The sequence below is a fragment of the Capricornis sumatraensis genome, chromosome 9 (assembly GCF_032405125.1).
Source record: "Capricornis sumatraensis isolate serow.1 chromosome 9, serow.2, whole genome shotgun sequence".
Classification (NCBI taxonomy): Eukaryota; Metazoa; Chordata; class Mammalia; order Artiodactyla; family Bovidae; genus Capricornis; species Capricornis sumatraensis.
Window position 1 is genome coordinate 47333291 of NC_091077.1, and position 27227 is coordinate 47360517.

The 27227-nt window shown below is 43.5% G+C and overlaps 1 protein-coding gene across 4 annotated transcripts in view; it reads right to left on the bottom strand.

Moving 5' to 3' along the window:
• TRPC7 (transient receptor potential cation channel subfamily C member 7) overlaps window positions 1-27227 on the bottom strand; it is a 139898-nt gene that overhangs the window by 84040 nt on the left and 28631 nt on the right. For 2 of the 4 annotated variants that reach the window (XM_068980043.1, XM_068980044.1), the window contains exon 2: window positions 16299-16481. The exons of the other annotated variants lie outside the window; for them this stretch is intronic. In XM_068980043.1, the coding sequence (XP_068836144.1) occupies window positions 16299-16481 (183 nt within the window). The remainder of the gene's footprint in view (window positions 1-16298; window positions 16482-27227) is intronic. 4 annotated transcript variants of the gene reach the window in all.

Below are 27227 nucleotides of genomic sequence, written 5' to 3' on the forward strand. Positions count from 1 at the left end.
CCAGTCTGGCCTAGTGATCTTGCTTTACTGGAACCTCCATGAAGGCAGAGATTATTGTCTGTTTTGTTTTTGTTATTGCATTCCCAGTACTGGCTATAGTATCCAGGATACAGTGCTCAGAAAACAAAGTGTTGAATGAATAAGATTGAGCCACAGCTTGTGGACAGATGGATGTGGTCAGTGGGTGTTAGGGGTTTCAGGAGTGTCCACACAAAGAAGGGCACAGACCAAGAGCCCTCTTGGGGTACACAGGTAAGTCTTCAGGACTGCGACATGACACAGACGAGGATGCCCTGGACTGACTGAGGCAGGATCTCCTGGCAACCTGGGTAGGAGACATATGTGTATGCTCGGTTGCTAAGTTGGGTCTGACTCTTTGTGACCCCATGGACTGTAGCCCACCAGGCTCCTCTGTTCATGGCATTTCCCAGGGGAGAACACCGGAGAGGGTTGCTATTTCCTTCCCCAGGGGATCTTCCCAATGCGGGATTGAACCCCAGTCTCCTGCGTCTCCTTCATTGGTAGGATTGGGATTCTTCATTCCTCAGAGGTAAAGAATCCCAATGAAGAATGGCTTATATTTGTCATGTTTTAGAAAAATTTAAAAGTGATAAAAGCCAATATTTATTGAGCACTTATGATGTACCAAACATTTTAAAATGATTAATATTCACAATAATCCTATGACATAGATATAATGATTAGTTTTCTTTTCTCCTTCAAATGAGGAAAGAGGCATGAGAGAGTCTAAGTGACTCGTCTGAGATCACACAGCCAGGATGTGAAGCACTTAGGCACTCTCACTCCAGAGCTTCATCTGTACCAAGTAGCAGGTAAGATGAGAGAGTCATGAAGCAAATTCATACTGGTTAAGCATGTTTCTTTACTAATTACATATTTAACATTGTTTATACATACATGTATAATGTGTAACATTTTAATAATATAATAATTCTGTCGGAACAGATTATAGTTAGATAACTTCTTTTTTCTAGTAATTGTATATAACAACTTGGAGTGAGCTGTGCCTTGCTTGCCAACCAGGTAATATGCAGCCAGTTCCTCACTACTAGTACCTGCTACAGATCAGAGTAACTCCTGAAAGATAACATTTGTAAAGTGCTAGTGGCCCACATTTATCTGATGCTTACTGTGTGCTGGAAATTTGTAAGCAAGTATTATTACCCTGCTTTACAGATGAAGGAAAATCAAGCTTAAGTGATTTGCCCAGGCTCACCCCAGCTGTCTCACCCCACAGCTCATGACTCTTAATTACTACCCCACACAAAATATTGTTTCCATGTCATGTGGAAAGGTCTGGTTTTCAGTGCATTGATTATCTGAAAGGGAGCCAGTTATTTCAGGAGGAAGTCTTTAGCAACCACGTAACATATCCTTTGGGATACGTGTGTACTGTTTATGAGTATACAGTTATAATAGAACATGACGTGTCTGTATGTGTATAGGTCACCCACCCTGATGTCAGTTTTCTCTGGGAAGTGGTTTATTATCAGCTAAAGACCTATAACTAGTGCTAATGGATTTGGTTGTTGGAACTTTGTTTTTATAAATCCTCCCTAATGGGTCTTCATTTTACTGAATTTCAGCCTGATGGTCACTAAAAGCAGCTTCTGAATGAGCAAACATTAAAAAATTTCCTTTTTGCCCATTGAATGAGGGTCCTTCTTTAGAAAATTAAGTGTTATTGTGCATCCCATGAAAATAATCTGGGGAAACTGGATGGGAAGGGGTAGCTGAGGACCTGGAGAGAGGGTGAGTATTCCTGGAGACCCTGGCTGTGTTAGCTTATGTAGCCAGACCCCTCCTCCAGCTCCTCGTGCTGCTCTGCCTTCATGCACAGGGCGTGTGGACTTGAGCAAGGGTGTCTGGTTCTTTGGGTTTACTGTCTCCCTTTGTCTTCTTCTTTGGGGAACCCACTCACAGCCTCCTAGGCCAAGAGGGTCCCAGCACATTGTGGTAGTTAACAGCACAGGTTTGGGACCAGGCGTGTGAGTTGAACTCCCTGCCTGCTGCTTACCAGCTGCCTAATTTTCAGTGACTTGTTATCCCTCTCTGGGACTTGTTTCCTTTGTCATTAAAATAGGGAAAAGATGATGAGATTGCTCTGAGGATGCAGCATGCAAACGGTGAGCGGGAACAGGACTGGCACTCAATGCTAGAGAGCGTCTCTAAGCTGTTCTGCATGCCTTCTTTCTGAGTATCTCCTCTCCTTACCTTCTGGGTCCCGGTTCTTTCCTTGCCCTCTGCCCAGTCCTCCCTCCGTCCATGTGGGCTCTGAGCTTTTCCATCCTTCTTCAGAATCCTCCAAGCTCCTAAAGAGCCTCCAGATCCATCCCTCACCTAGATGAAGTCTCTGTTAGGGCAACTTAGAATCCGAGTAAAGCAATTTATCCTTTGGTAGACTCCTACAGAAGCTTCTAGGCTGAGCTTGTGCCATGGATTACAAAGTCCTGTTTTTTACCTCCAAAGTTAACAGTTGTACAGATTCCATCTTTATTGATCATAGCTATTGCTTTGTTATATTTAGGCCCTCATCACCTCCCCTGGAACGCCTGGACTCCTCCTGAAGCATCTTAGCTAGTCCTTGTACTTGTATAAACATCATCGTGCTCCTAGAACTGTCTTATGGAAGCAAGGCTACCTACAGTCCTGACATACCACTGACTTGGCCACAAATGTGTAAAACGTTCTATATTGCTCAGGAGCCATCCACATCAATACGGAAAAGATCAAGGGTTCAGTATGGAAATACTAAAGGATATTGGTGGTGTGGTGTAATGAGTGGCTGTGCACAGGGGGAATTCAAATGCTCATCTGCCTAGTGATCATAGGAATGAATTTTAAAATTTGCATAAGATAGTACTTTACATCTCTTAAAGGAAAAATCCTAATGATACTTAATGCTTACAAAGTATTGATGAAGCCAGTTTAGTTGTAGAATATTGTCGACATTGAAAAATGGTGTAGCCCTCTGGGAAAATAATTTTGCAGTGTGTTTCACAAATATCTGTGACACAATAGCCTCACTGTCAGAAACCCAATTCTCAGAAATAACAGAAAAGAAGGAAGGAAAGTGATATATATGGAGATGAAATATATATGGATATTATTGTAAATATAGAGTAAATATATATATATTTAGTATAAATAAATAGATAAATATATCCATAAATATGTGGAGTAAAATATAAATATATAAAAAGTGAATGTTTATTAATAGAGAAGATTGAAACAATGATATATCAATCTTATGCTGACATAAACATGATAATTAAATAAAAAATAGAAAATATTTATTTTCTAATGCTAGGTAAATTCAATCACAAGATTATTTACCCTATAGCTGTAAGTATGTAAATACATGCCTACTCTGGCAAAGAATGGGAAAGATGTAAACAAATAAAAGCAATTGATATATGGGGCATGTAACTGTAGACTATTCTTTTCCTTTTAAATACTCTTCTTATTGTTCAAATGCTGTTTGTATAATAAGTAAAATTGTGAAGGCAAACTGCGTAGACAACTCAAGGATCCCCTTTCTGTTACAGAATGAAGGCTGTGCATTTCAGCACGACTTCTTCACAGCCCATCAGAGGTGGCCCTGCTTCCCCAGTGGGTTGTACTTCCTTCAACTCCTAACCTCGCCCACCCCAGCCCCGGCTTTGGTCCCCTCTACCACAGCCTCTCTTCCCCTGTGCCCTTACCCGACCGCCTCTGATTGTGCAGACATCCTCACAGCTTTATCCTCTGCTCCACTGTGTTCTCCATCTGGAATCCCTCTGACACACCTTCCAAGGTCTGACTAAGCATCTGCCTCCTCTGCCTCCGTGAGGATTTCCCACAACACTTTTGCCCTGAATGAATCTTTCCTTTTCTCATTGGATAAAGGACTGGACTCAGAAGTGTGGAGCCCTTGAGGATGTAAGCTTCTGATGACAGGACTGGGGTCTTAGCGTTTTAATGTCTACAGATTTAGCTGATAATAGGTGTCACGTGAGGCTCACAAGTCTGCCTTGTGAGTTCAGGAAGAGCTAACACCTTACCAGAGAAGGGAGCAAGCAAAGCAGTCAGATGATGACATAGCTGGTGGTTTTATTATGGAACACTAAGTATAAAAAGATTAATTGATTTGTAATTTCTTCAGGATGCAGCTTGCTGGCCAAATTACTATTAACTGTATTAATCAAACAATGGTATTTTGTATTTAAATGACCTTTCTTTCTTTTCATTTTAAAATAAAATAAGGCCATCAATCATGCTGTTGAGTCACCATGGACTCTGTGCCCGTAGTTGTGGGAGTTTAGGAAGGAGACAAGCAATGCCTAATGTGTAGCAGGTCATCATGGGCTCATTTCCTGTTCATCTCACTTTATTTCTCAAGAGAATCCTGAGAATTTCCCCAACAGCTTTTAGGGATGTATCTCACCTTAAACATGGGGTTTTGCTGTATTTGAGAAAACTAAAAACTGGAGGAAAACTCATTCAGTAAATCACTTATTTAGTAAATATTTTTGAGAATATTCTGCTTGCCTGGGTCTGCTCTAGGCTAGGAATACAGTGGAGAGCTGCCACCATAGAGCTTACTGTGGTGAGGGAAATCGACAGTAAACAGGTAAATAAGTGACGAATGATATTTACTCTAAGAGAGGGCATGGAGATGGAGAGTGACTGATGAGAGAGGGAGTCACGTGGCAACACGCCTGCAGGGCTCTTCAGAGAGGCTCCACTGAGACCACCCCTCCGCTTAGCTGCTCCTGCCTCAGACTGCTTCTGCCCTTCCTTGCAGGCTTCTCACTCACTTGCACAAGGACCCTTGTCTCCAGCTCTGCTTCTGGGAGTGATGCTTATTAGACTCAGAACTCCCTGGAGGCAGGGACTGTGCCTTTCTTGCTCACTTTTAGATGGAATATTTAAGTGGGGACTGATGAGATCGATTTCAGAAAGTTCTCTGACTGTTGCTCGTGTGTGTTGGTGAGGAGAAGGTGGGGTTTGCTAAGGGCAGAGGCAGGTGGTCAGCTGGAGGCTGCTGTAGTAATCCAGACAAGATAGGACTAAGGCTTGGATTATATAAATCAAAGCATCTCTATTAAGCAAAGATTTTTATTCACAATTATACTCACAAAACTCCCTTTCCATCAAGAAATTTGCAAGTGACCTTAGGCAGCTGAATGTTAATAAAAGAGTAATGCATTATGGTATATAATGGGAGGAATATATAACAGATCAAATGCTCATTAAGACTCTGAATCCATATATGAGCATTTAGTACAGAAATCATGAGACACAAAGGTGGAGTTCGTCTTGAGCTTAATTGTTTGAGTTAATTACAGGTCCTTGGGTGGGGGGAGGTGGTGCCTAATTTCTAAGATCTATTAGACTCTGGGATAAAAGTGACAGTTCGAAAATGGCTTTTGTCCTTTCCACAAGACAAGCTGGTTAGTAGATGCATCTGGTTTGCATCTATTTCTTGGAGGCAGTGGGGATTTATATTCCTTCCTTGAGTGCTCCTCAAATTCCTCTCTTCTTGTTAGCCCGTAAATCAGAATGTAATAAATAATCAGCTTCTGAATACCTTAACAGATGCAGTTCACAATGGGTATAAGGAAAAGGCCCATAAGCTAAGGTTACATGGCACCGAGAAGAAGAAAAATGCTTAAAAGGATTATCCTTTCATGCAAATATTTATATATTCAAAGAAGTGAACAAAAGGCAGCAAAATAGCCAAAAAGACAGTAGTTTCTTGTCTGGTTGTGTGGACTTGGAGGAACTGAAATCTCTTTTGCAAGTGTGCAGTAGTATTTGCTGTCTAGAGAAAGCTGCGTGAGAGATCGCAGCAGGCCTGAGGAAGGGCAGAGAGGACGCATTGGGTGCTCTGCTTGTCCCTCTCAAAGCTGAGCCAGGCACGGTGTGGGGGCAGGTCAGAAACTCAGGCCAGGGAGCAGATGTGTGCTCCTCAGACCCAGTCTGGAACTCTTCAGTGATCTGAGCTCCCCTATGAGGACAGAGGCCCCACTGCCTCTCCCTGACGTGCGGGGCCACCCTGAAGCCACCCACCACTCTTCTCCATCCCTGAGGCTGCCAGGCCATGAACCACTGTGAGGGCTTCTCTGCAGAGTCAGAGCTCTTTTCCAGTTACAAACAAACCCAGAAGGCACACAGGCGAGCAGTGGAGGGAATGGGATGATGGCCCCATGCTCTCAGGCCAGCCTGGAACATCAGCTGAATTCTGTTGTATGGATTTTTGATTATGAGAGGAATTACAGATGTCTGGAGTGCAGTAAGACCTGTGTCTTCATATTTCCTCCCATCTGTCTATTCATCTGCTCACCGCAGAGCCTGCACAGTATTATGTGCAGATGGAGAACTAGTTCTCTGTCTTCAGAGACCAAGATGATTGAGGAGAGGTCCCACCCACCAGGAACTCAGTCTTTACAAAATTTAGAATCATTAGAGAGTCTTTCAAAAAATGCAGTCCCTGGGCTCCCACCCAGGAGAACTGGATTAGAAGCTCTGTGGCTGGGACACTGACATTGATGTTTTTTTACAAAGTAGCCAGGTGGTTCCTTTGTGCAGCTAAGTAGGAGAACTTAGTTTGTTCCAGAGAGATACACTGCATTTGATTTTGATCTGTTTGATCTACAAATGCCGTGCATCCTTGGAGAACTGCAGTTCCTGTCCTCAGTGGTTTACAGTGAAGGGGTTATAGCCTTGATCCCCAAAACCATCCCAGAGATTCTCGACAGGGAATGATTTTGTCTCCACACCTTCCCCCAGGGATTTTAGAGACCATTACTTAGAGACACTTTTAGTTGACACAACTTGCGAGAAGGGTGCTACTGGCACCTAGTAGATAGAGGCCAGGGATGTTGTTAAATATCCTTAAATACACAAGACAGTGCCCATTGGTGAAGAATTGTCTGGCCCCAAATGTCAATAGTGCTGAGGTTGAGAAAAACTGGTTTTGTCCTATGGATAGGTTCTGCTTGTAAGAACAACATGGCATATAGTTTCTATTAGCTAACATTATGTACTGTGTTCTAAGTATATTCAGTTCAGTTCAGTTCAGTTCAGTCACTCAGTTGTGTCTGATTCTGTGACCCCATGGACTGCAGCACACTAGGCTTCCCTGTCCATCACCAACTCCCAGAGCTTGCTCAAACTCAAGTCCATTGAGTCAGTGATGCCATCCAGCCATCTCATCCTCTGTCGTCCCCTTCTCCTCCAGCCTTCAATCTTCCCCAGCATCAGGGTCTTTTCCAGTGAGTCAGTTCTTTGCATCAGGTGGCCAAAGTATTGGAGTTTTAGCTTCAGTATCAGTCCTTCAGTGAATATTCAGGACCGATTTCCTTTAGGATTGTTCTCCTTGCAGTCCAAGGGACTCTCAAGAGTCTTCTCCAGTTCAAAAGCATCAATTCTTCGGTACTCAGCTTTCTTTACAGTCCAACTCTCACATCCATACATGACTAGTGGAAAAACCATAGCTTTAACCAAGTGGAGCTTTGCTGACAAAGTAATGTCTCTGCTTTTTAATATGCTGTCCAGGCTGTCATAGCTTTTCTTCCAAGCAAGCGTCTTTTAATTTCATGGCTGCAGCCACCATCTGCAGTGGTTTTGGAGCCCCCCAAAATAAAGCTATATTGGTAAACATAGATTATTATTTAATAGGCACTGTTATTTGTTCCCATTGTACAGAATAGAAAACTGAGCCCCAGAGATGAAAGATCTAAAGCCACCTGTGTGGTAAATGAAGGACTTGGGATTTGCAGTCCCACATATGTGGCCAGGTTTTCAGCCACAATAGTAAACTGCTGCCCAACAGCACTTATTTTTCTTCTCTTGAGAGTTTTTCCAGGAAGAAAAGGGATACACACATACTTGCATTAGTCCTTCTTAAGGTTGCTGCTTGAGAAAAACAAAACTACTTTTCCAAGGCCAAAGATAGCCCCTGTGAGCCAAGAGATGAATGGAAGTTGGTCGTTTTTGCGCCATGTGACCAGGCTAGCACCTCCAAAGTGCTGAGAAGCATCCCCAGAGAGGACGCTGATTGATGTTTTCTATACCAGTGGGTTCCAATAGCGTTTGACAGCTCTTGGGCATCCTGCAGCACAGTCTGGGGTGGTGTCTGACCAGCCAGACTGTGTTTGTGACAGTTCTGGTCTTCTTAACTCTGAGCATCTGTTCACAATGATGTCTCAGCAGGAAAACACAGCGGGGGAAAGTCTGCTCAGAGCATTTGAGTGTCTGATTGGCCTCTCAGACGTCCTTTAGAAAACCCTGGTGTCCACACATTCCCTGTGCTCTCTGCAGACGGAGGAAACGACTCTGAACCTCAGTAGAGGTCAGCTGCCCTCTCTGGTGTCCCTGCCGGTGGTCACCACACTAGGGGGAGGGGTTTCAGTCAGTTGTGCGTCTGCTGCTGGGCCTCATGGTCTCTCCCAGCACAGATTTAGGCCAGGAGGCTCTTGAGGGTTGGAGGAGCATCCGCCCTATCCACGGGGCTCCTGCCAGCCAGCTGATTAAGTACCTTGGAGTTACTAATGCCACATATTTAGTGAGTGGTGGATGTGAGCAGGTACACTCCTGGCCACTATAAATCGCTATGCAACAGTTTCTGTCATCTTCTCATGGGATTTTTTCCAGGTGGAACAATGGGCCAACTTATGGCACGACTGTCAAATGTGCACAAGATGGTGAATTTTTGAAGAAAGAAGCAAAAGGGACTTCTGCGGTTGTTAGAGGCCCTGGCCCAGCTTTAGACAGGGTGGTGATGTGGGTGGGATGTTCCCCCCATGCCTCTCCCCTCTGAGCTTGCCCCACCCACCTTGGTGGTCTCTGAGGGAACCTGCGTGCTGTGCCCTGTGGGCACATTTTGTGTACTTCTGGGCTCCATGTCCATGAAAGAATCTTGAAGTTCACAGCAGGGAATTGAGGTTCATGGAGGACATTGACTTCACACATTTCCATTTTTTTGTAGAGATTTTTCATTTTTTTTTAAGAATACAGGCTGTTGCCAAAGAATTTATAATCTCTAATGCTGCCCGGACTGTTGGCTCTGTTGTTCAGCTCTCTCTCTCATCTCCTACAGAATTTTCCCCAGACTTTTCTTAAGATACTTTTTTTCAATGTGGACCATTTTTTGCAGTCTTTATTGAATTTGTTACGGTATTGCTTCTGTTTTATGTTTTTTGGTTTTTTGGCTACGAGGCATATGAGATCTTAGCTGCCCTAGCAGGGATTGAACCCACACCCTCTGCATTGGAAGACCACTGGACTACCAGAGAATTCCCTTCTCAAACCTTAAAATTTTTTTTTCTTTTTTCAGGCTGCCTTCTACTTCAGAGGGTGATTCTGCTTCCTATTTACAGAGATGAAGATGCTCTTCATATGAATTTCCTCAAATTTTTTCCTGTTGGTTGTCTTTAGTACTATTTACCAAATAGCTCCTTTTATTTTTCTCTTTTCAAATGCATGACTATTTCAAATGAGGACTATTTAATGCTTTCTGGCCCTGCTTATGGCAGCTTGGGTTATGTGACTAATTGTTGTCTATGAGTTGTAAGCAGAAGCACCGTGTGTCCCTTCCAGGTGGAAGTGTTTAATTGCTGATATGAGACCCTCCAGGGCTGGATTTCCCTTTGGCAGGGTGGAAATATTTGAGGTGGTAGCTATTCTATCATTTTCGGTTCCTGAATGAATTCCTCTGAATTCTGTTGCAAGATGGAAATAGGATGAGTGATTATTTTGTCGCTGTTCAGTCACTCAGTCGTGTCTGACTCTTTGTGACCCCATGGACTGCAGTATGCCAGGCTTCCCTGTCCTTCACCAACTCCCGGAGCTTGCTCAAACTCATGTCCATTGAGTTGGTGATGCCATCCAAACATCTCATCCTCTGTCACTCCCTTCTCCTCCTGCCTTCAATCCTTCCTAACATCAGGGTCTTTTCCAGTGAGTTAGTTCTTTGCATCAGGTGGCCAAAGTATTGGAGTTTCAGCTTCAGCATCAGTCCTTCCAATGGATATTCAGGGTTGATTTCCTTTGGGATTGACTGGTTTGATCTCCTTGCTGTCCAGTGATGAGCAATAAATAAATCTTTTTTTTTTTTTTCCTGGTTAACAGCCCATACAGCTTTGGTTTTGCTTGTTAACACAGCATAACTTCACCTGCCTTGATTAATAGTCTGTCCCTTTTGCTGAACAATTATGTTGTATCCACACCTACCCTTTTTGCCTTCCAGCATTTCTCAGAGGCTTTCTGTCATAATCTTTACAACCACCTTGATTAATATCCTCCAGTGGATTCCTACTGTTCCTAAAGAAAGGAACAAAAACAAAATCCTTTTGCATGGTCTACAAGCCTCTGCCTGGTCTGGTTCCTGTCTGCCTCTCGAGACTCACCCCACTCCCTATTCTTCCTTATGCCTCTGAGTTTGCCACATCCACATTCTTTCAGTTCCTTTTATATGCTGTATTTCTTCTCACCACAGGGCCTTTGTGCATGCTCTTAACAGCTTTGAACGCATTCTTTCTGCCAGAAATACCCTCCACACCTCTGGTTAACTTTTCTCATGAGTTCCTCCAAGAAGTCTTTATTGACTTCCCCAGTTAGGTTGTGTCTGTCTTTAGAAGTTGTAAAGTCATGATTCTCTGTTTTGTAACACTATTTCAGTTGGAATATTACAATTTTTTGGTGTGATGTTTTGAGTAATACCTGTCTTCCTCACAATGGTTAGCTTCATGTCAATTCCAGTCACTATACCACATCCTCCGTGATTAGCACAGCATGCTTTATAGTCACTCAGTGAAAGCTTGTTGACTGCATGAATGAGGACGTACCATCATACTGTCTAGTTTGGTAACCACTGGCCGCAATTGCCTATTGAAATTTTAATTAATGAATGCAAAATTAAGAATTCTGTTTCATAATTACATTAACCACATTTCAAGTGAAGTAGCCATATGTGGTAGTGGCTACCATATTAGACAATAGGAAACAAAACATTTCCATCATCATAGGAAATTCTGTAGGCTAGCGCTGGCAGGATAAGGTCCAAGTGCTTGTGCCTGGCGTGTAATACCTTCGAGGATCTGCTTCTGACAAGCTTTCCGGTTTGTTTCTTTCCCACAGTAGTACAGCCTCAGTCACATCCTCCTATAAACATGTTTCTTTCCTAAATGTGCCATTTTTCCCTAGGTGTCTGTGGCTTTTTAACTTTAACCTCTCTCTACCTAAATTGCCATCCCATCACATCCAGCACCTCTCATTCTTTAAGCCCCACCTCGAGTATGTCCACTTCTGGGAAACTTCTCCTGATATCCAGACTGAGCTGGTCAGTGCTTCCTCTGACCCCCCTGCCACCCCCTTCTTAATCCTGTGTACCTTGCTCAGACAGGACGGAGATGCTTTGTTCACACATCTCTGTCCATTGCTACTGTGTACCCCTCAAGGGAAAGGCTTGGGGCTTCTCAGTCTCTCCAGTGCTGAACTCAGAGCTGGTAACGTGGTAGACAGCAGTAAATGCTACTGAAATGATGAGTGAGCCAGTGGATGCAGATCCCAGGGGATCTTATTTCCTTAGTACAATATGCTGTGTGAAGCAAAAGGGGACAGTGTTACTAAGTGGGGCTAGTGAGGGTTCCACCTGCAGTCTTCTCCATCTCCCATGGTCCTATCCTAGGTCTTTATTTTACGTGATACTAGATTTCTGGGCTAAGAATCACCTAGGAGCTTGGCAGAGTCCGGTGGGGGGCTACCTCTGAAATTCTGGGATCTGGAAGCTCAGCTGAGTGGAGCTACTTCTAGAGGAGAGTGGGTGGGTCTCATAAGTTGGAAGGACCATGATTACATCCTCCAAATCAAGCCTTGTGTCAAGAGGCTAGAACTGAGGGCCACCTGGAAGTCTGAAAAAGGTAACTGCTCTGAACTCTACTTTGTTCAGTTAGCTGAGTACAGAGGCTGTTGCTTTTATGGTCATAGCATATCTACCTGTACCTTACTCACTGCACTGACAGCTCCTTAAGGGCAAGATTGTGTCTTCCTTTTCTCAGGGTCCTTGGCAGGCTAATCAGTGTCTATAGAGCACATAGACTGGGGCTAAAACAACTTGTCAGGTTAAATGAACCACCCTTATTGGTGATATTGCCTAATAATAGACATGCTTTCTGCAATGACACTAATATAATTTTGGACAAAATATTCATGTACTTCTTTTTTTTTTTTGTAGCAGTCTTTTGCTTAATTATGTCCAAGGGGGCCTGCATCTCTTCTACAGGTGGAGTTAACGTCTCTTGTCTCACTCTCCATGGGCGCTTTGAGCTGGGAAGACCCATGCCTACAAAGTTCTTAGAGTGAATGGAGATTTACCTGATCCTCATCAAGGCAGACCTGAAGTCAGGAAGAAAAGAGATGACACAGGGGGAAGAGAGGAAAAGAGCATGCCTGTAAGACTAGAAATGAAGTGATAAAGAGGAGAAGATGGGTGGGGCATGGGAGTGAAGGGCCCAGCTGTGAGTCTTCAGCTGGACATGTTAAAAGGAGCACCAAGGGCTGTGTCTCAGTCTCTGTGACCAGTCACTCAGCAGTGACCATGTGCCAGACAATGGGCTTTCCTTACAGATGTGGCCTGGGCCCAACTGAACCTGAGTGGATTCAGAGACTGATTAGTTCCTTCCAGTTGGTGAGGCTCAAAGTCCCTAAGCATTTATTTAGAGTTGCTCTGCAAAGGGAGAGGAGAGCCTTTAAGAAGGACGTTTATGCATAGTTCCCTGGGGACAAAGATAGAAATGGAGGAGACAGCCAGATCGACTGTGGGGGAAAAGATGAAGGCCTGTATGTATGGTGTGTATGTATACTGCATAACCTAAGCGACCCCATTAATTAGTGGTTGGACAGTGATTAACCTATAAGGGTACCCACTTAGCCACTTCTCCAACACTGCCTTTCTAACACAGTGGGGATGCTGAGTCCCCCTATTAAGGCAGAAATCATGGAGAACAACCATATCCTCACAAGGCCTTTTGGTCTTTGGGAGAGGAGTTTTAGGCTATAGGGATGATGTCCTTCCCCAGGGGGACATTTCTAGCATTCTAGAGGATAGAATGGGCTTCCCTAGTGGTTCAGACAGTAAAGCGTCTGCCTGCAGTGCTGGAGACCTGGGTTTGATCCCTGGATCGGGAAGATCCCCTGGTGAAGGAAATGACAGCCCACTCCAGCACTCTTGCCTGGAAAATACCATGGACAGAGGAGCCTGGTAGGCTACTGTCCATGGGGTCACAAAGAGTCAGGGAGATAACAAAGGACAAGCTAGAGGGTGTTTCTGGGGATAAAAGAACCCCTCCAGTTCCAAAGAAGGGGGAGCATTGCTGAATGACAATGATGATACTTCCCTGAGGAGCTGTAGAGACCTTTTCAGTTTGCAGAGCATTTCCTCTTGTATCAGTTCCTTTGAAAGTTCATAGAAAATCCTGTGAAGCAAAAGCTTATACACCTATTTTTCAGAATGGGAATAAGGCCCAAAGAGCTCCAAGGACTTATCCAAGACCGTGTGGCCATTAAATGTAAGGATCATGCTAGAAATCTCCTGACACTCTCTTCATCCTTCTTTCCTAAGTGGTCCCTTGTGTCATGGTAGGATAATTGTCTTTATCTCATGGAGGCTGATGTTATGGCCGAGGCAGCCAGGGGACCAGACATTAGGGTGATGCCTGAGAAAAGGTTAACATTCAGAGGAAGGATGTAATCTGGGGTGCAGTACCAGCCACAGAGCAGCACCCATGCCACTCAGATTTATGCATTTCATAAACATTGAGGCTGTTGCATGGAAAACCAGTCTTACCAGACGCTCCATGAGAAAGAGAGTATTGCGGTCCAGTAATACATATTGCACTCTTCTTCTTTTACAGTAGCAGTGCATGATCAAGGCTCTATGATGTCTTTAAGCAAAGAAATCTCTTTGACTCTGTGTAACTCAAGGTCTCTAAATTTATTTGAATGTAAAGCTTTTTTTTTTTTTTTTTAAGGTCAGACCTATTAGCAGCTCATGGAACTGCCAAGAATAACTAGTTTGTTTTAATCACTGAATTAATGGTTTGATTTGATATATGGCAAGTCCTAGGACTTTTTTTTTTATGGTTTTATATTCTAGCCTGAAGACTCATATATATGTCAGGTGTAAATAGGCCTTGGTGCTGGTCGTTTCATAATTCAAAGACCCAGGGTTAGACCGTGCCCATGCAAGCATTGCTAAAGTTCATAAATTAAAAATGAAATCTCATTACAATATTAATAAGATTTTAAAATATTAGGTATTTTTGCTGGTAATTCATGATAGAATAAATGTCAAGGAAAACTCTGAGTCAGTCTAGGTAGCATGATGGCATATGTGATTTGAGAGAATTTACCTATTGGAGATTTTTGAAGGGAGCAAGGTTGACATTTTATGCAGGTCATGTTATTTATTGTCTCCCTACCTATGGATTGCAGTAGACTCTTGACATTCATGATAGGTGTTTCTTGAGACCTCTATGACTCTCCTGATATTACTAGAATAAATAATTTCCCTCACAAAACCTTTTTATTCTGAACAAAACTGTCCCATTTATAGTGTTTCACTTTTTCTTCTCATTCATCACCAGGGCCATTTTGTACTTGATAGCTGACAATGAGGAGGAACATTATAGGCTCTGAAGTGGTGGCCATACTCTGAACTAGCTGAAGGATTCACCCTCAGTGACTGGTTTGCTAAGAGGTTTGAATTTATGTTTCAGAAATATGGTGAATGCTTGCATTTCCTGGGCTGTTGGGATTGTTTGTGAAGAGCCCAAACTGTGAACGTTAATCTACAAATATCAAGCATCTCCTTTTCTTTGGGGTGTCAAATACATCTTCCCCTTTCATTCTGTGGTAGAAGACAGGATAATACCACAGCTTGGAGAAGAAAGGAAATGCTAGAAACTCAAGGCTTGTTATCACCATAACAAGCAGTCTACAGCAGGGTGTCTCTGAACTCCAAGACCGTGAATATCTCAGCACCTTTAGGAAACGCTTGCTTGCTGTAGTTTGGTGAACAGTCTCGGCGAGCTCTTGAGATAAGCTAAGATGTGAGTCCCCTTACACTTGGTCAGTAGGGTTGTACATACTTGAAACTGCAGCCCAACTCCTCCCCTCCCATAGCTCTATGCTTTTGAATATTTATCTAAGGCTACCTTTCCCATGGTTTATCAATTTTATCTTCAGGACTCACAGTCTTTGAAAAAAGAGATTTTTTCCTAGAATTTTTCCTAGAATTTTTGATTATTATTAAAAGGACAGGAAGATTTTTATCATACTTAGAAGCTCTCTCTAGATGAATACCATATACTGTTGTTGAAGAATGGTTCACCCCACACAAACTAAGATAAGCAAACAAGAAGAAAAATGCCAAGAAGCCAATCTGGGGGTATTGGGAATACCCCCAGTAGTCACCCTGTAAAATAGATGGAAACAAACAACCCTTAAAGACTGATCAGCCATTTGCTTCTTTGGAAAGCGCAGCTGGTACTGAAGCACATGGATCTTTGGAGCTCTGCGGTTTTCATCAGGATGAATGATGTCGTCTAATATAGAAGATTCTACAAAATCCAGAATACATCCAGAGTGGAACTATAATTGAGCCTTGCTCCTTAGGACCTCGGTCTGACCAGCCACTGTGGGTGTGAGGGCTCCTGGGTGCCAGTGGCCATTAAAGACACCTTGAGGTTGATTGAGGAGGTAGGACTTACTCTTTTGGAAGTCTAATCATGCTTCCTATTAAAGCCTTTCATAAGCCTTGAGAGTGAAATTCCTCTAAGCCACCCAGAACCATGGATCCCGCAAAGCCTCTGCACTAAGACATTTTCTACACAAGTCCCCAGGCACACAGGGAAAGCTCAATAAGTGCTGTTGAAAGAACTGAGTGGTATGTTTTTTCATGAAAACCTGGGAATTGGCCTGCTAGCTGATGCAGCATTCACTGTAACCTGGTCCTCGCCAGTAGTTTGGAGGCTGAAAATCCCCTCTCTTATTCTCCAGGCTCAAAGCCTGTTCATAGAATGACTATCACCCTCTCTCTCTCCTGATGGGCCAGGGGTGAAGGAGGGAGCTCTGAGCAGTCCTGCAAGGCTGGAGGTGTCTAGACCCTGTCTAGAGGTGGGTCGGGTAATTGCTGTTGTCACCCTCCTCTTGTGGGAACAAAATATGTGTGAGCACAAAGGTCGGCCAGCAACCCTGGAGGTAGGAAGGCCAGGAGAGGTGGGGAAGCTTACCTTCTTGACTTCATACTTAATGGCGAGTTTGATCCGGCTCAGACTCGGACGGTGGTGGTCGGACCAGACTTGGAAGTTCACATCACCATTTAAAATCGCTTCCACCTCTTCTGTGTCTCGGCATAGGTCCAGCACGCCCACCACAAAATCCTTGCATTGCATAGATAACTTCCTGTAATCGTTCTAACAGAATAAAGAGAAATCAGGGGTGTGTCACACCGAACCCCACAGATGGGCTTGCCTAGCTCAACAGTGTCGATCAGCAACTGTCCACCAAGTGTGAGCTTAATAGAGCACTCTGGAACCAGGGAATGTGCTGGAACCAGAAGGCAGGGCTGTCTCTCTTGCTACAGTAGTCTAGAGGACATCTTCTCTAAGCCAGGATTTGTCAGGCTGTGTTCCACGGCCACCTGCATCAGAGTACCTTGGGGGTGCTAGAACTGTGATTCCCAGGCCCCGCTGCAGACTTACAGACTCAGAATTCCTGGGGATGAGACCCAGGAAGCTGTCTTTAACCTGTCTTTTAATCTTAAAAGGTTAACCTTTGAACCTTGTTCTCTGAGTGATTCTGATGCCTGCCAAAGCCCACCCTGGGCTCTTTGAAAGCAGCAATTCCCCTTGCCTGCTCTGAGGGGGGAGTCATAAGGAGATGCACTTTTAAGGCTGATGGGAAAATCACTTTACTCATTTACCTCCAATCTGTGGTGGTAACTGTTCTACGCAGGAAGTTTGCTGGAAAGATACGGCTGATATACTAAATTTGGAGGGAAAAAAATGTACACAGGTGTGCTTTCTTTTAATGTGCTGGAAAATCTGCTTATAAATTTAAAAACCAAATGTAATTTAAATCTAACAATATCCTTCCCTTAACACAGATCCTTTTGTACAGCAAATCATGGCACGTTAAATTACTTGCCTGTTGAATAATCATTTTCAGACCTTGACCTCTTTTTTTTGTTGTTGTTTAATGAATTGCCTCTGGGTTTCTCTCTTCTCCTCCCGAGGCACCCCTTTCTGAATTATCTTGAGAGGCTGACTGCCTTTCCTTGTGACGTGCCAATTTCTCTCTCTCCTTAAAACACACTACTTCAGTTCCAGATAATGATCCAAAATGCTGGACAGAAGAATGTTTCATGTCACTCTCAAACCACTCCTCCCCCCAAATATTTTCCCCTATAGGATTTCTTATTGGTTTCTTAGTTGAAATGAGTCTATATGAAAGCAGCGCAGAGCCAAATGTCACTTTCAGTGTTAATCAATGTCAAAAGCCCTGAGAGTGATGAATGGTAGTTGGTAAACAGGAGTGCAGTTTTGCCTTTCCAGAACCTGGATTCCTCAGCAAACAGACGGAAGCCTGGCAAACTGTAGAAACGCCACCATTTTTCCAAATTAATGACTTGTTTCTCCCTGCAGCAGTGCTGCATCAAAACGTCCTTTTGTGTTAGAGAAAGAAGCACGTGACTGTTAGCTAAGAAAAGGGCGAGGATCAAGAAGCTGTGTCCCTACAAGCGTGGCTGCTCTCCATTTTCATATACAATTTAGGGACAAGACCTCTCTCCCCTTCCCTCTCTCTTTCCTCTCCTTAACCCTTCCTATCCTTCCCTGTTTTTTCAGTCCCCCGGTCCTGGATGCAGGAATCTGGTTGAAGGGCCCTCAGCCTGAGCTGAGGATTGGAGACTGATCACCTCCTCTTGGCAGAGGACTCGAATTCTGGTTCTGGCCTGGTCTGATTTCTGATAGGGCTGAGTTCCAGTTCTCTCTTCTCTGGAGGCCCAGGGAAAAGTCCCATAATGCCTGGGCATCTGTAGGTGGCAGGAGACGTCTGTAAGGCCACCCCTTTCGCCCCCCTTCTCCTGCCGCCTCCCCCTTTGTCTTTCAACCTGGCTTCCTTTCCTCCCTTGAAATCTTTGATGTTAGTACTTGGATTCTTGTATTTAAGGGCTTTCCTGGTGGTGCAGAGGTTAAAGCGTCTGCCTGCAATGTGGGAGACCTGGGTTCGATCCCTGGGTCAGGAAGATCCCCTGGAGAAGGAAATGGCAACCCACTCCAGTATTCTTGCCTGGAGAATCCCATGGACGGAGGAGCTTGGTGGGCTACAGTCCACGGGTTACAAAGAGTCGGACACAACTGAGCGACTTCACTTTCACTAGGGATAAGAAGGGTGTTTGGGAAATGCTGGGTAGAAAGATGACTGCTCCAGCAGACTGTCATGGGTGACTGAGACTGTGCTGTCTTAGAGCCTCTGTGCATTTCTGGGTTCAGTGCAGTTCAGGTTGGAAGGTACCATTTCATTAGAGACTTTCACTTCCCTGAGCTCTTCTACTAACTGGGCCATAAAAAACAGGGAGAAACACCAGGGCAGCCAAAACAGTTCGTTTGCTTTTTGCCTTCTGTATTAGACAGTCTGGAAGGCAGCGCACCTGGTGCCTGCATGTGGGTGGAAGAGACGAAACCAGCCTGCTAGGAAGATGGAGATGACATGGGTGTGGACAGCTGCAGACGGGAGGGTCATGCCAGGCGCAGCCTCCCACAGAGAGGGAGCGCCATGCGTGCACATCCGGGCAATTATGATGATTATGAAAGGTGGGGTAGTCCTGAGCTCAGTGAGCCTTTCAGCCACACTTTTTACCTTTAGTCGGAGAGATGTCGGATATTCCTAAGACTTCACAGGTGCCCTTTTAAGTACTTCCATATCCCGGCATGCTGAAGTCTGCCAGGTCCACTGGGTGACAGGTGTTCTCCCTGTATCACCGTACTCAGTCCTTCCAAAATACTCATGTTAGAAGGACTGTCAGCATTTCCAACTCATGAGTGAGAAAACCGAGACTCCGAGAGATAAATTAACAGGCTGAACCCACGTTTCCTTATACTGGTCACTCATCTCTCTGATTACTCTCTTGCTTGCCTTGAAGATCTTACCTCCTGTCTCACTGTCACTCCCCCAGCTGCTGCTGTTCTTGGTGGTTTCGGTATCCAAGATGTCACTCCCATTACCCTGCCCTCGCATTTCCATGATGACATTTTCTTTAGTGGTGTTATTCTCAGTGCCAATTCGGCCATTCATTCTCTTAGTTATTCCCAATGACTGAAGCTCCTCCATGACCCCAACTTTAGGTTCCCTTCTCTCTGACCACTACCTCCTATATGTCCAGCTTTCTCCATCTGGAACCCCAGTTCTAGTAATCCTTTGATTTCACCGAACCTACAAGCCATGGACCATACCGTGTTTTCACTGGTTCTCACCCCCGTCAGGTCCCTATCTGCCCCCTTGCAGAGCCTCTGTTTTGCGGGCAATCTTTATTATCATCCTTGCACCCATCAGTTCTCTTGCCCTCCTCTTGTTTTGTTCTCATCGCTGGCTTAAAGCCTGACTTTGGTTGAGTCTGACTCTCCGCTGCGCTGCCCCCGCCTCCGCGCAGTGAATGTGGCTGAAGAGCTCACCCCCTCCAACCTCAGGTAGTCCTCAGTGCTCCCGTCCCAAGCAAGCATTTCAGGCCTCTCCTGCCCTGCTGTCCAGTCTCCTCCCCCTCCTAGTTTCCTGTTAACTTGGAGAATAGAACTCATCAGGAGAGAAGCTCCACGTGCTCTCATCATCCCCATCGCTTGCTTTCATACGTCTGTGCTTGTGGACACTTTTCCCTCTTCTTACTGTGGGTGGACTGCCCCTGCTCCTGTCTAAGGCCAGCTCCTCCTCCTCATATCAGTCCCTTGTACTGCTCTCCATTCCTCTTTCCTGCGTTGTTAATCTCTCCCTTTCTCTGCTGCCTTAGTATGCAAACGTGTTGCTGTTTTCTTGTCTTAATAAGAAACTCCTCCTGACTCCACTTCCCTCACCAATTCCTACTCTAGTTTTCTGTTCCGTTTTGTAGAAAAACTCATTAGACCTGTGTACACTCATAGTTGCCCTCCTTACATATTTCTTACCCTGTTCTTCCTACCCTGTTCAGCAAAACTTTCACACTCTGTCCATTGCTTCCACTGAGACTGTTCTTGTCAAGGTCACACATGGCTTTCATGTTGCTAAACCCAGTGGTTGGTTCTCAGTCCTCATCTTACATGACCTGTTAGGTGCTTTGACATAGCTGATCACTTCCTCTTCCTTGATATACATTCTTCACTTGGCTTCCAGCATAACATACTGTTCTGTGTTTTTTCTTCCTGAATGAGTACTTTTTGCATCTTTGTTGGTTAATTCTCATGTCCCTGATGTCTTAGTTTTAGAATGTCCTATAGATGTGCCCAGTCCTGTGAATTCTCCTGTCTTTTTACACTCATTGCCTTAGTGATCCTATCTAAGATCATTAGATACTATCTATGTGCTGATGACTTTAAATTTTATATCTTTAGCTCAGCCTTCTCTCCTGAACCTGAGTCATATATCCAATTGACATCTGGTATTTCCACTTGAATGCCAAATAGGCATTTCAGAGTCAATGAAAGTAACTCTGGACCTAGTCCTCTCTGCCTTACTAATATTTCCCAACCTATCAGTTGTCAGGGACAAAAAAATCTTGAATTTATCCTTGGTTCCTCCCTTCCTCTTAAACCTGACATCCAATTTAGTAGCAGATCCCACCAGCAATACCTTCTAATTATATATTGATCTAAACCATCAGTTTTTGCTTAGACTAACCAAGAGACTCTTACCTGACCCCCTTAATTCTATCCTGGTCTTCTGTGGTCTAGTTTCCATACATCAGTCAGAAAGATATTTAGAAAAAGCGGTCAGTTCATGGCACTGGTCTGCTCAAACCCTCCCATGGCTCTCCATCCCCTCAGAGTAAAAGCAGACTTCTTATACCATCCTGTAAGGACATACGTTGCCTAGCCTCTCCATTCTCTCACTGCTTTGCTGTGGTTCTCTCTCTCCCTCAGTCTATTCGAGCCACCCGACCCCCCTGCTGTTCTTCAAACACACTTGACATGGACTAGACCTTTGTACCGGCTATTCTCTTCTTGTAGTGCTCTCTCCCCAGGTATCTGCATGGACAGATTTCTCAACTTCTTCAAGTCTTTGCTCAAATGTCACTTTCTCAGAAGACTTCCTTGAGTATCTTTTAAAAACATTGTAACTCTTTTCCATTTGCATTCACCCTTTCCTTTTTTTTTCTTCACAATACTTATGACTATATGACATCTATACATGTTATTTATTATATTTATTGTCCATATATTTCATTAGAATATAAGCTTCTTGAGGGCAGGAGTCTTTGCTGTTTTGTTCACAGATATGTCATTAGAGCCTAGAACATTCCCTGGAACATGACAGGCACTGAGTAAACGCTTGTTGAATCTGTTGGAGCAGCGTACTTGTCTAAGATGACATAGCGATGTAAGTGGTAGAGCCAAGATTCAGGACAGATCAGTCTGACCCCAGTCCTGTCCTCTTCCCTCTCACCATGTTGCCTCTTGGTGGGCAGCATGTTCCCTTCTTCTTAGCACACGAAAAACTAGAGGCTTAATTGGGGCTGACACCCAATTAATTTGGAGAAATAAAGGGTGAGCTGGGATATGGATACCTGAATACTCAACAGATTCTGTAGTGTACTAGATGAGCGCACCGGTTTTGAAGTCAGAAAGGCCTGGAGTTTGAATTTCTTTTCTTTTCCTTTTTCTTTTTTTTTTTAACTACTTGTCAGTTCAGTTCAGTTTAGTTCAGTTCAGTTGCTCTGTCATATCTGACTCTTTGCGATCCCATGAATTGCAGCATGCCAGGCCTCCCTGTCCATCACCAACTCCCGGAATCTACCCAAACCCACGTCCATCGAGTTGGTGAGGCCATCCAGCCATCTCATCCTCTGTCGTCCCCTTCTCCTCCTGCCCCCAATCCCTCTCAGCATCAGAGTCTTTTCCAATGAGTCAACTCTTTGCCAAAGTACTGGAGTTTCAGCTTTAGCATCATTCCTTCCAAAGAAATCCCAGGGCTGATCTCCTTCAGAATGGACTGGTTGGATCTCCTTGCAGTCCAAGGGACTCTCAAGAGTCTTCTCCTGCACCACAGTTTAAAAGCATCGATTCTTCGGCATTCAGCTTTCTTCACAGTCCAACTCTCACATCCATACATGACCACAGGAAAAACCATAGCCTTGACTAGATGGACCTTTGTTGTCAGTTGTGGGAAATACAATAAGCCATGTAACTCTTCTGTATCTCAGTTTTTAATTTGTGATACTATACATGTCATTTAATGATTGGGGGAATCAATACCAAAACAACATAAAATGCTTAGTATAGTTAACAGTAAATAACACAAATAACAAAATAAATAAAAAATTAAATGGCAATTTAAATTAATTAACACCTTAATTTGACCATCGATTTCAAACTCTTGACCTCTTGCTTGTTTATGGTTTTTTATTACTGGATTGGAAGCAAGACTGGCTTATGGAGTGGTGAACACAAAATGCTCAAGAAACCTTTGATTCTTCTTCTCTCACTCATATATAATCCATACATTAAAAAGGTACTCTGAATTTCTTCTTTTCATCTCTGGTGATTATACCAACCCTTCCCAGGGTAACACCTCCAGTTATCACACACAGGTTCACAGCATTAAACTTGATTAAATCTGTAGTCTTGCCTGTCCGCAGATCAGTCTGAGTCATGTTGTTCACCTTGTGGATAGTATCATCATCATGGCTTACCAAATGAGGTATCTTTTTTTGTACCCATAAAGCTTTTTCTCATTTTGTACAACTTATATTTGACTTCTCTAGGAGTAATACAGTGAACCAACTAAGTGACCCTTGGTGTCATAGTCAGATGGAAATTCTCTCTAGTCTTGTTAATCTTGATGATACCCAAAAAGCCAGCAGTGTAGGTTATATCAGTGTAGATGTTGCCATCTGTTTCAGTGAACTGCTGTATGCACATCTTCATTACTTAATCTCCTGCTAGGGCATACTCAGGTCTGTTCTTAAAGAGACAAACAAGGGACAGCCATTCCTAGCTTGTGATGGACAAAGAGTTAGCAGAAGAGTCAGTTTGTCCAGGTTCACCGTTTTGAAGCTGCTCCAAGTGCAGTGTTTCTTGGGACCATGAGCTGTAGCTGTGCTGGGCCTGGGACGAAGCGGCCCTGGATTCCTGCCTTTCCCAGAATGTTGTATAAGTGGAATCATACAGTATGTAATCTTTAGAGACTGGCTACTTTCACTCAGTATAATTCCTTTGAGATTCATCCATAGTGTTGTGTGTATTAATAGTTCATTTCTTTTTATTTCATATCTACTGCATGCATGTATCACTTTGTTTATCTGTTCACTCATTGAAGGAGTTGGTTGTTCACATTTTTGGCAGTTATGAATAAAGCTTCTATAAATATTAATGCATAGGTTCTTGTATGAAGATAAAATTTTAGTTCCTCAGGGTAAATATATAGGTGTGGAATTGCTGAGTATATGATAACTATACATTTAACTTGATTGTTGTTATTGTTCAGTCGCTAAGTAGTGTCCCACTCTTTGTGACCCCATGAACACACCAGGCTCCTCTGTCCACTATCCCCTGTCAGTCAGTTCAGTCAGTTGTGTCCGACTCTTTGCGACCCCATGAATCACAGCACGCCAGGCCTCCCTGTCCATCACCAACTCCCGGAGTTCACTCAAACTCATGTCCATCGAGTTGGTGATGCCATCTAGCCATCTCATCCTCTGTTGTCCCCTTCTCCTCCTGCCCCCAATCAATCCCAGCATCAGAGTCTTTTCCAGTGAATCAACTCTTTGTATGAGGTGGCCAAAGTACTGGAGTTTCAGCTTTAGCATCATTCCTTCCAAAGAAATCCCAGGGCTGATCTCCTTCAGAATGGACTGGTTGGATCTCCTTGCAGTCCAAGGGACTCTCAAGAGTCTTCTCCAGTTCAAAAGCATCAATTCTTCGGCATTCAGCTTTCTTCACAGTCCAGCTCTCACATCCATACATGACCACTGGAAAAACCATAGCCTTGACTAGACAGACCTTTGTTGGCAAAGTAATATCTCTGCTTTTGAATATGCTATCTAGGTTGGTCATAACTTTCCTTCCAAGAAGTAAGCGTCTTTTAATTTCATGGCTGCAGTCACCATCTGCAGTGATTTTGAAGGCCCCCAAAATAAAGTCTGACACTGTTTCCACTGTTTCCCCATCTATTTCCCATGAAGTGCTGGGACCAGATGCCATGATCTTCATTTTCTGAATGTTGAGCTTTAAGCTAACTTTTTCACTCTCCACTTTCACTTTCATCAAGAGGCTTTTTAGTTCCTCTTCACTTTCTGCCATAAAGGTGGTGTCATCTGCATATCTGAGGTTATTGATATTTCTCCTGGCAGTCTTGATTCCAGCTTGTGTTTCTTCCAGTCCAGTGTTTCTCATGATGTATTCTGCATATAAGTTAAATGAGGAGGGTGACAATCTACAGCCTTGATGTACTCCTTGTCCTATTTGGAACCAGTCTGTTGTTCCATGTCCAGTTCTAATTGTTGCTTCCTGACCTGCATACAGATTTCTCAAGAGGCAGGTCAGGTGGTCTGGTATTCCCATCTCTTTCAGAATTTTCCACAGTTTATTGTGATCCACACAGTCAAAGGCTTTGGCATAGTCAATAAAGCAGAAATAGATGTTTTTCTGGAACTCTCTTGCTTTTTCCATGATCCAGCGGATGTTGGCAATTTGATCTCTGGTTCCTCTGCCTTTTCAAAAACCAGCTTGCACATCTGGAAGTTCATGGTTCACGTATTGCTGAAGCCTGGCTTGGAGAATTTTGAGTATTACTTTACTAGCATGTGAGATGAGTGCAATTGTGCGGTAGTTTGAGCATTCTTTGGCATTGCCTTTCTTTGGGATTGCAATGAAAACTGACCTTTTCCAGTCCTGTGGCCAATGCTGAGTTTTCCAAATTTGTTGGCATATTGAGTGTAGCACTTTCACAGCATCATCTTTCAGGATTTGAATCAGCTCTACTGGAATTCTATCACCTCCACTAGCTTTGTTCGTAGTGGTGCTTTCTAAGGCCCACCTGACTTCACATTCCAGGATGTCTGGCTCTAGGTGAGTGATCACACCATCATGATTATCTTGGTCATGAAGATCTTTTTTGTACAGTTCTTCTGTGTATTCCTGCCACCTCTTCTTAATATCTTCCGCTTCTGTTAGGTCCATACCATTTCTGTCCTTTATCGAGCCCATCTTTGCATGAAATATTCCCTTGGTATCTCTAATTTTCTTGAAGAGATCTCTAGTCTTTCCCATTCTGTTGTTTTTCTCTATTTCTTTGCATTGATTGCTGAGGAAGGCTTTCTTATCTCTTCTTGCTGTTCTTTGGAACTCTGCATTCAGATGCTTATATCTTTCCTTTTCTCCTTTGCTTTCCACTTCTCTTCCTTTCATAGCTATTTGTAAGGCCTCCCCAGACAGCCATTTTGCTTTTTTGCATTTCTTTTCCATGGGGATGGTCTTGATCCCTGTCTCCTGTACAATGTCACGAACCTTCGTCCATAGTTCATCAGACACTCTATCTATCAGACCTAGGTCCTTAAATCTATTTCTCACTTCCACTGTATAATCATAAGGGATTTGATTTAGGTCATACCTGAATGATCTAGCGGTTTTCCCTACTTTCTTCAATTTCAGTCTGAATTTGGCAACAAGGAGTTCATGATCTGAGCCACAGTCAGCTCCTGGTCTTATTTTTGTTGACTGTATAGAGCTTCTCCATCTTTGGAGCAAAGTATCCCCTGGAGTTTGCTCAAATTCATGTCCATTGAGTTGGTGATGCTATCTAACCATCTCTCCTCTGCCACCCACTTCTCCTTTTGCCCATCTTTCCCATCATCAGGGTCTTTTCCAGTGAGTCAGCTCTTTGCATCAGGTGGCCAAAATATTTTAGCTTTAACTTCAGCAACAGTCCTTCCAGTGAATATTCAGGCTTGATTTCCTTTAGGATTGACTGGTTTGATCTCCTTGCTGTCCAAGGACATTCAAGAGTTTTTTTTAATACCACAATTCAAAAACATCAATTTTTTGATGTTCAGCCTTCTTTATTGTCCAACTCTCACATCTGTACACGTCTATTGGAAAAGCCATAGCTTTGATTATATGGACCTTTGTTGGCAAAGTGATGTCTTTGCTTTTTAATATGCTGTTTAGGTTAGTCATAGCTTTCCTTCTAAGGAGCAACTGTCTTTTAATGTCATGGCTGCAGTCAGTATCCACAGTGATTTTGGAGCCCAAGAAAATAAAATCTGTCACTATTTCCATTTTTTCTGCTTTTATTTGCTATGAAGTGATGGGACCAGATGGCATGATCTTAGTTTTTTGGATGTTTAGTTTAAAAGGCAACTTTTTCACTCTCCTCTTTCATCCTCATCAAGAGGCTCTTTAGTTCTTCTTCACTTTCTGCCACTAGAGTGGCATCATCTGCATAGCTGAGGTTATTGATATGTCTCCTGGCAACCTTGATTCCAGCTTGTGATTCACCCCGCCCTGCATTTCACGTGATGTACTGTGCATATAAGTTAAACAAGCAGGGTGACAGGATACAGCCTTGTCATACTCCTTTCCCAATTTTGAACCGGTTCATTGTTCCATGTCCAGTTGTTTCTGTTGTTTCTTGACCCACATATAGTTTTCTCAGGAGACAGGAAAGGTAGTCTGATATTCCCATCTCTTTCATAATTTTTCAGTTTGTTGTGATCCACCTGGTCAAAGACTTCAGCATAGTCAGTGACACAGAAACAGATGTTTTTTCTGGAATTCCTTTGCTTTCTCTGTGATCCAATGAATGTTGGCAGTTTAATCTCCAGCTCCTTTGCTTTTTCCAAACCTGAGCCTTCTACATCTGGAGGTTTTATATTTAGGTCTATGAGCCATTTTGTATTAACTTTTACATAAGGTATAATGCACAGGTCAAGGTTCCTTTTATAGCACATGGATCTTCATTTGTTCCAGCCTCATTTG